The 15,102-nt window shown below is 38.6% G+C and overlaps 1 protein-coding gene across 1 annotated transcript; it reads left to right on the top strand.

Annotated features, from left to right (window-relative positions):
- Nucleotides 1-722: 722 nt before the first annotated feature.
- Nucleotides 723-13,553, top strand: LOC145785530 (atlastin-like). Its single transcript, XM_082597189.1, has 11 exons — nt 723-859; nt 4,160-4,368; nt 5,058-5,378; nt 5,734-5,889; nt 6,661-6,720; nt 6,969-7,206; nt 7,851-8,035; nt 8,661-8,741; nt 8,977-9,147; nt 9,943-10,002; nt 10,757-13,553. Exons 1-11 carry the CDS (start codon nt 826-828, stop codon nt 11,708-11,710), a joined length of 2,469 nt encoding a protein of 822 aa, XP_082453315.1. The 5' UTR covers nt 723-825; the 3' UTR covers nt 11,711-13,553.
- Nucleotides 13,554-15,102: the final 1,549 nt, after the last annotated feature.

The following is a 15,102-nucleotide window of genomic DNA, read 5'->3' on the forward strand; positions in this document are numbered from 1 at the left end:
TTGGTTGAAAATGCTCATATCTCTAAAGCGAAGTAGGCCAACGCAAGCAAGCCCTGTGCCTGTAATTCGATACCTCTATAGAGGTGATGAATCAGCTTCGCGTACTTGTAGAATGTATACATTCTACAAGTACGCGAAGCTGCCAGGAATAACCCACTTGAGACTTTCTCAGTCAGCCAGAAAGAATAAAGATTTAAAACCAAAGCAAAAATTATTTCTCCTACACTTTCGAGGCTCTTTATCAATTATTTAAAGTTGCTTTGCAAGGCTAAAATGATTGCAGCTCATCAAGTGTAGCAGTAGCCTTGAATAAAACGATACCATCAATCGAGCTCTATCATTACATTGCAACGCAAGTTCAGTAGTTCGAAAGTTTAGCCCTATTTATTTTTTTACAACAACGAAATTTTATTCTCACTGGCATCAAATAGTAAACTTCGGGATATTTTCCAATCGCATTAAGACAGATTGGATTGGATGGATACAACCTTACAAACTGTTTGTGTATTGGGAAAGCAAAGTAGCCTACTCTGGATCAATTTTATTGTGCAAATCGAGTTGTTTAACATAACGTTGCTATTACGTTTTTATTCACAATTCTTACATGAACATGGTCTCAGTCGTTTTTTGCTCTTTGGAAGTAGCAATTATCTATCTGTCCTATTGGACATGTCTGACATGTTTTTAGGTTGTTCGTTGGATAAGACATTTTACATTTTGAACAAAAATATTATATTCAAATGTTCAAAATTACAGTAGTGTAGCCTGTAGGCCTATGGATTTCACAGCCTCAAGCGGTTCCGTAACTAACAACATGCTCTCTGGATGGCTCACAAGGTAGACAACATGGAAGGTTCTGGTAAGAACAGCTCTAAACCTGTTTAGCAGTTTATGACAAAACAATTGTTCTTTTAAAATTGTATGTTATATGACTACGATAATTAATCGTAGTCAGTACGATGATTGATTAGCTCTAATATAGTTCTTGCAAAGTCGTACGGTATCTGAAGTTATCGAAATTTTGGTTAAAAACATTTCCTTGCATCATGTTGGCTTATATCAAGTTTAGTTTTTGAAGAGTGATCTCGCATGATGGTCGAACTACTTCAAAAAAAATTCTATTTATCATCTCTATGTCTCAATAAATGGATCAATTTTTGGTTTGAGATGGGGACACATTAGGAAACGTTGTTGCGCTGCTAACTTCAAGTTTGAAATCCAAAATAAATTCTGTTGAGGATTGTTGAAGAATTTTTCAATCAAATGTAACTAAGTAACAGCTTTGATTTTCGATTGACTGCATAACATTAGCAGTGCCAGATTAACTATAGTAGCAATTGTAGCAGCTGCTACGGGCCCCGCGCTTCACAAGGCCCCGCGCTTGGTGAAAAAAAACATTTTTTTGCAAAAAAACTGTCGAACATAGTTGGTAAGTAATTTTTGGCTTGCAAACCGGAATGACATGGGAGAATATTATAGTTGTAGGATTAAATTACTTAGTCCCAACGTCTTATCCCTTCCTAATTATTGTAAACTTTAAAAACCGGTAATTTCCGCAGGAGGCAACTGCCTGATCAAGTGCCACAAGCCCAAGATACCAGTTGTTTGAAAGATTATTCGACTGTACTGTACACCAGTGAGAAGAGTATCAATCTTGCCGATCGCCTTGGACAGAGTGATTACAACGGGTCCAACATGAGCGGAAAATATAACGGAGTAGGCCTTAAAGGCATTTGTCAAAAAAAATGGTGCTATTGCAGAATATATGTTCCATGCTATGCTCATTCGTTGAATTTAGTTGGTGTATGCGCTGCACAATCGTGTCCAGAAACAGTTCACTTCTTTGACTTCATTAAAAATATTTATGTAGGCTATTCTTTGCTGCTTCAACACACCGGTGGTCTGTTCTGGAGTGTTCAGGTGGTGGAGTGCTAAAGAAGCTCTCTGAAACACGATGGTCCGGAAGAGCTGATGCCATTAACGTAATTAAAGAACGTTTTCTTTTCAAAAAGGAGGCACTAGAGAAACTTGCAAATGACCAAGTGCAAAAAGCAGAATGTCGACAGCAGGCAAATGGATTCCTCGAAAAAATGGATTTGCTCGAAATTGGAATCTTAGTGATTTTTTGAAATAGCTACCCGATCGCTTTCAGGAAAGTCAAGCCTCTCTTCAAACAAAGCGGCAAAATCTCAACATTGCTTCAGCGTTGTGTGCCTCTTTGGCAGGATCCTTACAGAGTTTCAGAGAACAATTCGCTAAGTTTGAGTCAGAGGAGCAGAAGCTGACTAAAGTGCCGAATTACCGACCAACAAGCACAAGAAGAATTGTCCAAAATCGAACGCACGATGAGAATGTAGGCAGTGGCCGTTCAGTTTCAGATGCAATGGATATCAACCAAAGACAGATTCCGGGTGGAAGTTTTCCTTGCAGTATTGGACAGCTTACAATCTGCGCTGGAGCAACCTCGCAAAGCATACACCAATTCGTAAAGCACATTGCTATTGATTGCTCCTCTCCAGAAAATATTCAATTACTTCCCAGTCATTATCTGTACATCAAATCAATCTGCTACAGGCCTCGCACTTGGTTGATCCAGCACTGAACATTAGTTGGTCACTAGTTGCTGTAGAAGACCCACTTAGGAAACATATTGTTCGGTTTATTACTTGCCTAGAACAGATACCAAACTACTAGACAATATCAATCTCTTGGTTCGGCCACGTCGTAAGAAAAAAAAAAAACTTCCCTTTTTAACTGCTGAGTTACTGGAAAGGAGGCACCTGGCAACAAAGACAATCTCATTTGAAATATTTTAATAACAAGGCAGAAACAATCATTCATACAACATGTCATAGGAATACTTGGTCTAATTATTCATCTGAGGCCGTCCATGCCTGGTCCAGGCAAAGGATTGTACAACAATGTGGATTAATCTACTGCAGATATTCACTTTTACTCTCAGCACTTTACAAAGCAGACAGTGTCAGTGCAGCTCTTTTGAGGCGCAGCCGAGTACATTATTATCATGAATCCATTCCTTTGCTGAGTACCAAGTAGGAATAAGATTCATGTCACTTTTCAGAGATCAGTTGCGCCTCTATACGGCTGCACTGATACTGTTTGGAGCAACGCATTCTGCGATGGATACATCGTTATATAAAAGTACACATTATTATTAATTATCCTTAAAATAGCCTCAGAAACCCACATAGTATCAAACTCAAGTCTATTGTTTCTGAAGCATACAGATTAACCACCCAACCGATAAAAGCAAAAGATAGCTCTGTTTGTGTACATGCACCTGAGTCCGCCCCGTTAGCTCAGTGGTTACGCGTCGGGCTCAAGATCACGCGGCGCTGGTTCGACTCTCGGGGTGTGCGCTTGAGCAACGCATTGCAGGACTGCTCTCCATTCAGTGGCACCTAGTGAATGGAATAATTTCTCCGCAACAACACTTCAACAATCGGAAAACTTCACTCTGCCAATCTCGGTAACCGGCCCTGCGTCAAGAGCCTCTACAAGTATGCGAACAAGTACCAGGAATAACCTATCAAGGCTTTGTCAGTCCGAGGATAAAGATTTAAAAACCAAACCAAACCAAACCTTGTCAGAAAAGAAGAGGATCATCAGATTCGTCTCTCACGTCATCGTATGCAACTAACTTAATCATTTGCTTCTCCCGGGTGCATGGTGCGAGCGACACTTGTCCGATCCCGCACCGTCCACCTTTGTAAACGAGGAAACCGAAAGATCAAGCAACGTTGGTTCGAATCATTGGGTGGTGCTCTAGTCTAGAGGAACGACTTCAAGGACAGTTTTCTATTTAGCGACGTCTAGTGGGTGGAATGATTGGTTAAGCAAGGACACTTTTATTTGTTTCTCGCCAGTCGAGTGTAGCAAGAATTGACAGCGATAGACAGGTGTTTCCCCCATGAGGCTAGACACATCAGTATCGCACCACTAAACGTGTCTATCGCTGTCAATTCTTGCTACACTCGACTGCCGAGAAACATATGTTTTTGGGAAAAGTCTTGATGGCTAGTGTGGAGGCTACACCGGTATGGTTAACGAAACACAAGCTCGCTGTTCTACAGTGAGTAGTCAGATAGTGCTGACTTCAGGAAGACCGCTCGTTTTCAACGATACTTTTATTTTATAGATTTTAAAGTTGTCAACATCATCAAGAGAATCCCTGAAAAAGATGGATACAGAAATTCCCTCGATGAAAGCGTCCTGGAAGAGATACTTCTTCACCCGGATGTTGCAGGGATCCCTGTGGCATTGTATTCTATCGCTGGACCTTTCCGGAGCGGAAAGTCATTCTTCCTCAATCTGTTCCTGAAATTTCTAAAAAAGAACTTCGCACAGGTCTGCATTGTTGATGTCATAAACTGGAGGTTTATGACGCACTTTTTAAAAAATGATTTATTAATATGAAGGTTTTGTGTCATCCTCAGTTCTTCAAATTGTTTTTACGTCGTCTACCGACTCTACTTTATGAGGACAGTTCTTAAATACTTTTCTAGTAGTTGGGACACTACTGATCTTATGATGTAGCAAAAAAAAAGGAAACAGAATTATTTTTATTATTTTACTAATGTTCCACGCACCATCGCAATGCGCAGCCTCTAAACAAACAATGTAACTCAGTTTACAAATATTGTAGTTAAGGAAAAAAAAAAACTAATAATAACCTAATAAAAAGTGAATATACTCCTAATGGAATGCGAATGGTGGGAGTAGACTGCTGCAGCTTAATTTTGTCTCAGGAACTATTTGACGAATTGAAAAACTACCTAAAACCACATGTTGTTTTAGTTGATTTGCATTAGTCTTAGGTATACGTAGTTATTTACAATTGTTATCCTACTCAAAAAATCTAATCCCATAGATAAACTATTGAAGCCAGGTGTGGTGCAAGCATTGATGTAACTTTCAAAACTATTGCTTGCTCTTGTACGAAAAAAGATAAAGACTTATGCTATCTGGACATTTCCCACTTTGCCCCAAATTGATCTGGCCATTTTTCAAAGCTCACATTCTTTTGAAATGCACAGGAGAAAGACGCTGTTTATGAAGACACAACTTGCGTTGCTGAAGATGATGTCGATTGTGACGCAGTCAGTAAAGATAATAGTGACGTGCATTACAGTCATAAAGACTCTCTTGACAATGTTCATGCTTCTGATGAAAGTCATGAGACAGTTGGTGATGCAAAATCATGTGATAATAAAAAGCATCACAAAGTTCTTGGAGATAAGCAGGAAGAGTCCTACATTGACAACGTGTTTAGTTGGAAGGGAGGAGTCGAGAGACACACGGAAGGGATTCTCATCCTCAAGAAACCATTCATTGTTTCCACTGAAGAACACCCACGGGTAAGTACAATGAAATCAATTTAAAATAAAAAAACAGAAGAATTAACTAAACACATGAAAGTTATGAGCGATACTAGTTTTACTGATCTACTCTAAAATTGACTACACCACCTGAGTTGAGTTGAGAAGGAGCGATCTTCCTGGCGTCAGCACTACCTGACTACTCACTATAAAACAGCGAGCATTGTGTTTCGCTAACCATGCCGGTGTAGCCTCCACACTAGCCAACATAACTTTTCCAAAAATTGCCTGAATTGGTAAATGGTTCAACATTAAACTACCTGAATTATTAAAAGTGTCGTCGAACGTAAAACAATATTCAATTCATCCATCACAAAGATCATTGTTTCCATAGGTTGCTCTTTTCCTCTTGGACACCCAGGGGATGTTTGATCACAAGGAGGCGACACAGAACAGCGCACGCATCGGGGCGTTGAGCTTCCTCATCAGCTCCATCCAATTGTTCAACATTATGATGTATTTGGACGGGAATCATTTGCAGTACATTTACGTGAGTAGACGTTGTTTGAGTGCAATGTAGTGACGAAACAAACCTCTCCTGGTGCTTTGAGATGTTATTCCGTCATGTTTAATTATATCTGCAATATACATAAAATGAAAAATCGTAAGATAAATTTGACTTTGCACTACAACTGCAACGACACTCTGGACTGAAAAGCACAAACTGAACAAATGATACAGGAATGATTACGAGTAAATTATGCGGTGGGAAACAGATCACAAGAGGTGTAAACTACAGGCATTTGACAAATAATTTATCTTACGATTTTTCATTTTATGTATATTGCAGATTTAATTCTTGATGAGGACACACGTACGTGTCGAAAACGTTTGAGTTTATTTTAATTATGTTATAGTTTTTGTGTGTAAAAATGTATGTTAAACCCGCTAAGGTTACTCTGTTTTATTTCTCAAATAATTAACATTATTCTAACAATAACAAAACTGAACGGATTCGAATATTTACGAAAGAGTCTTCTTTAAAAAAAGAATAAGTTGAAAAACTATCTTAAAAAATTTTCCTCTCAATGAAAATGACGCAGGTCAGATGAACATTGACGCTCGCGGGAGTGTTTTCTGTACATCTGTGATTTTAGCGCTTCCAAGTGGATGGAATATTGGCTGGACTCCATAACAGCTGCAAGAAAAATTATTGAACTGTAAACTTACGAAACTCATAGAAATACAAATTAAACGGTAAATCATGAACCGTATCGTGTTTAAACTCTTAATTAGATCCTCACAATCTATATTTCCACAGTGGTTTGCGAAGTTTGCAAAAGACATAAAAGAACATGATGGAGGGAATTCCCCGTTTCAAGTATGTGTTCAAGTGACTTTGAATGCTTTACCTAAAATATGTTTCCTATTCAGCTAATCATTTCTGTTTTACATTGTAACTTTGTAAGTTCGAAATGGATGTTTTCTACTGCACAAGTGTCGGACCGGCGTTCTTTCAAGTGTCGGTCAAACGCCTCCACCACTCTGCCAGGCAAACGATGGAACGAAATCGACGAAATTTTCAGTTTCAAATTTTATGTCCCACCATTAAAGTGAAAATTATTTCAGTCTTTAATGTTCCTCGTGAGAGATTGGAAGAAGCGGAAGTTTCGTCATGGGTTTGATGGTGGAAGACAATACATTGACAGCGTCATGCAGACGTCATCGAGTCAAGCGCAGGAACATCAGTGCGTCAGAGATGACCTCTATCAAACGTTTGATGACATCGCTTGCTATCTGTTGCCACCACCCGGTGATGAAGTAGAGGACCCAGAAGAAGCCTCCTCTCAGCAGTTCCCAGTTGAAGGTGAAACGATTCGTTATTGAATGTTGGTGACGATATTCCAATCTAGGCCTCTTTTGACCTCATTGTGATAAGATATGGCCAGATATGTTACACTTCTGAAACTTTTTTACTTTCGTATTATAGTGACAAAATTGGTTGGTTGGTTTGAATATTTATCCTTAGACTGACAAAGCCTCTGATAGGTTATTCCTGGCAGTTTCGCATAGCTGTAAAGGCTTTGAACCACTCACACAGGGCCAGTTGCCAAGTTTGGCAAAGTGAAGTTTCCGCAGCAGTGCTGTTCAAGTGTTTTTGTCTGTGAATTATTTCATTCACTAGGTGCCACTAACCAAAGATCAGTCCTTTAAATGCATTGCACAAGCGCACAGCCCGAAGTCCAAACCAGCGTCGATTGATTTTTAGGTTTATTCGCGTACAAAGTCGTACGCATAACCACTCAGCCATCGGAGCGGACCATGGCTTACTACTCTTTAAGGCAGACGTATGGGCTGCATCGTATTTTTCAATTCGAAAATAAAAATGAATTCTAATGCATTAAGCTCTCCAAGAAATGTTTAGCTTTTCATCCTGTTTCTTGATGCAAAAGAATACATTTTGGCATCATCTTTTTCAATTGATGACTCAGCAAGCTACTTTTCCTTTAGACCTCCATCCAAAGTTTTACGAGAAAGCCAATGAGCTCTTCACACATATGTGCTCTCCTCACCACCTAGTGGTGAAACGGTTTCACGACAAAACAGTTTCTGGCAGGGAGTTGTTCCATTACATCACTTCCTATTCGGTGATGATGAACGGAGATTTGAAGGAAAACGTGCAAAGCTTTTTGCTGGTATGAAGATTGTCTGCATCATAGGATATACTGTACAATGTGTAATTGTGCATATATGTAGATGTGGAGTGGTAGCTAACATGGCGACCTCTTGTGATATATCTTTGCCATCCTGATTATTCCATAATATAGAACCACGCAACACTTCTGAGAAAAACGCATCCAACAAATAGTTGATTAGTTGAACTTTCATAAACGACAAACTTTTGCAATATTTTAGTGACAATTGCAATTTAATGAAAGCTGTATTGTTCTGTGCTGGTCAATCTTATCAGTACATTCATTGATTTGCCATTTCCTGGCAAAGGCCTGATCTTCAATCTGGATCATCATCACTATCTTCACCATCATCACCATCACCATCATCACCATCATCACCATCATCACCTTCACCATCATCACCATCACCACCATCACCATCATCACCATCACCACCACGCCACCATCGCCACCATCATCACCGTCGCCACCGTAATCGTGTCCGTCATCGTCATTGTCACAGTCATCATCAATCTGAATCATCATGGTTGTCTAATTTCCAGCAATAAATTTCTTTATTCATATATTTCTTGTCCATATCAACTTCCAAGCTTCTTATAACAAGCAATTGTTTTTGCATTGCAAGGCGGGATTTAACGCCAAGATGAAGAACATTACCGCCAAGTGTTCAATAAGCTACAAAGAAAAGATGTCGCAGAAGGCGTGTGTAAGTAGCATGTTTTTGTTTTGAAAGATTTGTCAGCCATGCAAAATAAGCCTTTGAAAAGCGTAAATTTTCAAACAATATTTAGAAAACGTGTTTTGAATGAACGGCTTTGTAAAATATATACAGTAGATGGTGTAGGTCTACTGTACTTATTGTACTTTGGATTCAATTTTACCTAGCAATGCTTTCTTGAACTGACCCAATTTTATATTGTATGATATGCTTTTTCCGCTAGATGGAGTGGAAGACAGAGGATTGGCAAAAACTGGAAGAAGATCACATCAATTTAAAGAATGAAGCTCTGAGCCTTTTTGATGAGGAGAACAAACCGGGAAATACGGAATTTACAGAAAAGTGGAGGCAAGACTTAGAAGTGATAGTTGATCGCAGTTTTGGTGAAATAAAGGTGAAATTATTTTTGTGTTCATAATATTATAACAACAATAAACACTATGTGTTCATAACAGATAAAATATGTGGGCTCAAATCATCTTGATAAGAGAGCGTGCAAATTGTGGCTTAGACCTGACTTGTCCCACTGTTTAAATCCAGCCCCAAAAATTATACAAGCATTGTTTAATGTCAGTGAGAGGCTGAATACAAATTTCTTCAATTCTATTTTTACGCTTATCTCATCACAAGTTTAATTGCGCTTGTAATGGAATGTCTGAAAATGATAAAAGACAGAAAAACTAACTGTCAGCATAACATGAGTAAAGTATGAGAAGCTGGCATGAATATCCTTCCAAATAGCTGTTTCACTTCAAGGTTAATCCTTTACAATCAAGCAACATTACCAATAAACCCAAATTTATTAAATGTTACATTTAATCACAATTGACAACATTTGTCTGTGGGTACCAGTCTGAGGATCTGTTTGCATGGAATACACTTATTAGTCTTTTAAATTCGTCCAGGTAGCCAATAGTGAGTTGTGAGTAACGTTTTGTCTCTCTTATTTTCCGTGGGAAATTACACCGATTTTTATTATTGAGTCTGTGCAGTGCACTCAATGTACCCAGTCGCCTATTGTTTTACAATTGCAAAAAACAAAAAAGTTATTACAGACTTCGTATCTTTACAGGCGTAATACATTATGTAGCCTATAGTGGTTTCTTTTGTTATTTTTTTCGTATTTCTTCATTTTACAATAGGCTATGTTGAAATTTATGCAATAGCTTTTTATTAACCTGCTGTTTAGGAACTTGTCACAAATATATTCAAAGGGGCGATAGAAGATTACCAGAAAGTGCTCACTTCAGTAAGTTTGTGTAGCTTGAAAAATGTTTAGGTTATTTCCCTTATGTGTGAGAACAAAAATTATTTGTGTAATTAACCACAGAAATGTGTATTGCATCCACAAGAAAGTAAAGTGATAATGAGACAGTAGCTCTCGTCTAGTATTGTGCTTTTAGACTAAGTAAAAATTTACAGCCATTCATTTTAAATATCCTGAAAGGTGTACAATAAATCAGACTACATTTTACAGACCTCAACCCACATTGGGTTAAACCAGTTACACTGAAAAGACCTTGAACAATTGAATAAATTGCACTTCACTAACCTCAAGTCAACCCATAAGTGGGGTTCAACCAGGGGAACTGAGAAGAAACAGTGTATATGTTTATCTGCAAGACTTTTATTTGCCGTCACAAGGAAGGACCAATCTAACAAAGCAGAAAACTTTCACAGCTTTCTCAAAATGTATAACTGAAGCTAAAAAATAAGACCAGGGCTTCCATAGTTTGACTCCCTATTACAAGCATTCGGTTACGTTTATGGTAATAAGTCTGCAATAAGCATTGCAGCTGCACTTTGAACGTTTTAATCGGTTGAAAATTATAGCGTTTTGTTTTGTTTAGTTATTTAGTTTTTAGCTTCGTAATCGTCTGGTGACAACGTAGAGAAAGTGATAAAGAAAATGTGCCTCCCAAACACCAACAATCGAACGTTTGCATACTGGCTGTAATTTTGAAAATCGACAGAGTTGTTAAAAATCTCTTTTTGTGTTGCAGGGATTGCAGTTCAAAGGAAAAGATGAATTAGAGAATCTTGAAAAGGAAACTCTAAAAAGATTATCTCTCTCCTTGAAGCATCAGCTTGACCCAGAAGTTGCCGAAGTGTTTTGTGAAATCTTTTGTATTGAAGCAGCTGTTATTTTCATTGAAGTTCGAGATTTAAATGCGAGAAACCGCAAAATAGCGGGGACTGTTGCTGGTGCTGCTGCCGGTGCCGTCGCAATCGGTGCTACTTTACTACTGCCTCCAGTGGCTACAGCGGCGATGGCATTGAAACTTTCCTCGCCTGTTGTTGTGGGGACTGGAGCAGCTGTGTGGGGTAAAGTTGGGAATATGGTAGCAACGAAAATCGATGAAGGCAAAGAAACCGACCATGACGAGAAAAAAAATTCAAACGATGAAGACCAATCTGTGAATTCCAAGTTTGAGAATTATCCAGCTTTACAAAAGTATTATGAGCAAACAATGTCAAATCGTGAATCTCTGGCTCCGCAGGAACAAAGTTCTACATCTCATGTGACGTCACAACCGGAACAAAATTGTTCATCTTCTGAAGGTGTTTGTTTGGCTAAAAGCAATAGGAATGAAGAAAAACCAAAAACCTTTGACGAAAAGACACACATAGCTGCAGAAATATCAGTAACGACACCTCAAGAGGAAGAATCAAGCATTCAAAATTTTTTCTCAAGTTTTACTAGTTTCATTCAAAAAGGAGCCAAATATTTAGATGAAACCTTAGCAATGGATAAAAGTGAGTTGCAACAAAACATACCTGAAAGCGAAACTCTGAACGAAAATAACCTTTCTGAAAACGCATCAAGCTCCACTCAAGTACCTGCCTGGGATTCATTGGAGTTATGTTCTCCACAAAATGACACAGAACAGCGCACGGAAACTATATCGACTCAAACAGACAGTGACCTCCCTGAAAAAACACCGTCTCAAGAGTAGACTTATCATTTCTAGCACTAGTTGCAACGTTCATCTGATGAAAGTGAAGTTAAAAGCAACAATAAACAAGTTGTTTTCATTGCTTCACTGACGTTTCACGCACCATGACAATGCGCATCCTCAGAGCGAATAACATACAAAATAGGCCTATAATCTACAACGTTATATACGTTTGGAGGAATAACTTTTTTTAATAAAAAACAGTAAAATAATGTGTGTTTCATTTTTTTTTCTTGCTTTCAACCGCACTGTAGAATAGCCTATAGGCTATAACTTTGTAAATTTTATTTTGTATGTTATTCGCTCTGAGGATGCGCATTGTCATGGTGCGTGAAACGTCAGTGACGCAATAAATCAACCTGTTTATTGTTGCTTTTAATTTTACTTTCATCAGATGAACGTTGCAACTAGTGCTAGAAGCGATCATTGACCTGATGAACACCAAACTTTTCAGTAGGCCTATTCAGTAGAGGTAAACGTATCGGTTACGAACGCAAGAATGACTAAGTAGACCTACCAAAGTTTCTTGTATGATAAACATGTAGGCCTATCATACAGTAGGCTACACCTGTAGCCTACTCTTCTTTTCAATAGAAGTTCACTTAAAGTTTACCTGGTGTAGGCCTATTTGATTATTGTAAAGGCTACTGTAGCTTTGCATAATTGTCCATGATTTAAGGCAAAGGCCTAGCTTGTAGTGCTTTACCTTCTGAATGGACACTAACGAGACCGTGTCACAACTTTTATTCAACTAAGTTAGGCTAAATTGTTTTTCAAATAGTCTACCCCATGGCTACCAAGAGATAAGCCTCGGCCTGATTTGTTACGTTCTGCAGACTTTTCCAGATTTTGCCAACTTTTGGTAGGTTAACTGTCTAACTCTAAATGCTGATTTTTTTAAAAATAATATTGTACCGTAACGTCTTTTTAGCTGCTCATATTTTTGGAATATTTTGACAGCGATGGATGATTCCTGCTTGCCATAGCCTAAGTTACATGCACTTAAATAGTTTAATTTACCGTAGCTTCTATCTGTGGTTCTCAACCTTTCAGCACTGCTGGGCCTATAAAAATACAAAAATTCTTTAACGGATTGGAACCGGGAACTTTGAGTAGCCTATCGAAGGCACGATTCTAATATTTAGTGTAGCCAATGCTTAAGTATATGCTGTATAGCCTACTTCAGTACTGTGCTGGGATCAAACATAGCCTGTTTTAAAGTTGCTTACTTTTATCTCTGAGATTTAAGTTTATAGTGCTGTTTTGCAACCACATGTGTTCGTAAACTAAACTTGAGTGATTGATAGAAGATCGTACCGTAGCCTACTGGTTGAAGTCAAGTTCATTCATTCAGCATTGACAGTTGACAGTGTCATCAAAAGTAGATAGAACGAAAACTGACACAGCCTCCGTCGGAAGTGAAGTTGATTGAAAAAAGAGTGTAGCTCCTGTGAGCTTTATGTAGGCTACTATAGGCTACATCGTGTCTACGTTCTCTGAGGTCACTTATTACTGGTTCTGAAATCTGTGTAACCCTGGAGGTTTTTCATAGCTATTTAATTCCTGCGTGTCTCACGGCGCCCTTGCTTTTTTTCACCAGCCTTAGGATTGGAATTCCGCAAAGTGCTCGGCCACACTCTTGCAATTTCGTTACATAGGCCTACACATAGTTTTGCGCCCGTCTACGTTGTTAGCTTGTTACGAGCCAATAATCAATGTGTCAATCAAGTTTGATTTCTATTTGAATCCAAGCGCTCTGCAGTTCTATTCTACGTTGTATGAATGGTTTGATTTTGGGTGTCAGGCTGGTCATCTCCATTTGCTCTGATGGTGTCATTTCTTTTTTTTTTACTGCAATAAACTGCTACGCAAGAGTAGGCTATAGCCTAGAGTCTTAGACATTGTTCTCAGGTCATCCCCACCACTATCGTGCTCGAGATGTCGCTGAACTAACTACAGCTCTGTTACAGAGCCTCTGTAGCCTATGAGTGGATTACTGCTAATTGTAGCCTACCATTTATTTGATACAAGTAAATTTATATTGTGCCAAGATAAAAATGAGCACGTTGTTTCTCTAATCTCTTTGCTTACTTGCTCTTTTAATGAATCTTTATTTGTTCTCGGACTGACAGAATCTTTGATAGGTTAATCCTGACAGTTTCACACTACCGTACTTTGGTTTGGATTTGAATCTTTATCCTCGGACTGGCAAAGCCTTGATAGGTTATTTCTGGTAGTTTCGCACCTAAGCTACTTGTATAATAATATATAATAATGGTGTTACAAGCACAGCAGTGCTTTTTCACCTTCATAACTTAGCCTACGTAGCAATATTAAATAAATTAAAAAAAAAGAAATAGAATACCAACAAGGAAGTCATAAACAAGAGAAAAAATAAACAAACAGGAACAACGAGTAAATGCTACCTAAAGCATACATATCTTATAAGGGCACAGCATACGGTAACACTAAAAATCAAACAAAAACACCTGGGGCTGGAGACTCCATAGGCCTATGAGATAGAATATAACTGTCAGTAGAGATAGGTAGCCTATAGCCTACAATACATCATAGGCCTACATAGTGAGCAACATACGGTAGGCTATATAGGCTACAAGTTACAAGATGTAGTGAATATCAACGTTAGTGGAGGCGGCCAGTAGATAGCCTACTTGCAAAATATGACTAGGCTACGTTACTCAAGTGGGTCAAATTTAACTTCTCTATTTTACCAGTGGTGATCCAATCTTGCTTTGAAGCTGTTCAAAGTAGGTGCTGTGACAAGTTTCTCGGGTAACTTATTCCATTTATTAACGATCCGATTCGGAAACAAGTTTCTTCGCTTTGTTGTTTTGAAAGTAGCCTACTTATTTTAAATTTGTGACCTCGAGTGTTGTGGACACTTTCATGTAAGGAAAAAAGTTCTTTTTCATTAGCCTAACATCATAAAAATTTTGAAGATAGCCTACTTGAAAGTTTGAATCATGTCATTTCGGAGTCTTCAAAGTGTTCGTGTTGATAGGTCTAGTCTTTCATCGTAAGGTAGGTCATGGAGACATGGGACAAGTTTTGTTGCTCGGCGCTGCACACTTTCTAAAGATACAATGTTGTATTTGAGGTAGGCTATGGTTTTTGACGCAGGGCCAGGTAGGCTACTGGGGTTGATAATGTGAAGTTTTCTGATTGATGAAGTGATGTTGCGGGGGAGTCATTTTATCCATTAGGTGTCGCTGAATAGAGAGCAGTTCTTAGAATGCGTTGCTCAAGCGCACACCCTGAGAGCCGAACCAGCGCCGCTTTTGACTTGAAGTTTCTTCGTTAACGAAGTCACGCGCTAACTGACTGAGCTATCGTAACGTAGCATACATGTAGAAGCTTTAAACCACTGATGC

The sequence above is a fragment of the Aplidium turbinatum genome, chromosome 16 (genome assembly GCF_918807975.1).
Source record: "Aplidium turbinatum chromosome 16, kaAplTurb1.1, whole genome shotgun sequence".
Lineage (NCBI taxonomy): Eukaryota > Metazoa > Chordata > Ascidiacea > Aplousobranchia > Polyclinidae > Aplidium > Aplidium turbinatum.

Coding starts and splice junctions, on each gene's coding strand:
- LOC145785530 (XM_082597189.1), top strand. CDS start 826: ATGGCTCACAAGGTAGACAACATGGAAGGTTCTG. Junction 860..4,159: donor AGACAACATGGAAGGTTCTG/GTAAGAACAGCT, acceptor TTTATTTTATAG/ATTTTAAAGTTGTCAACATC. Junction 5,890..6,660: donor ATCATTTGCAGTACATTTAC/GTGAGTAGACGT, acceptor ATATTTCCACAG/TGGTTTGCGAAGTTTGCAAA.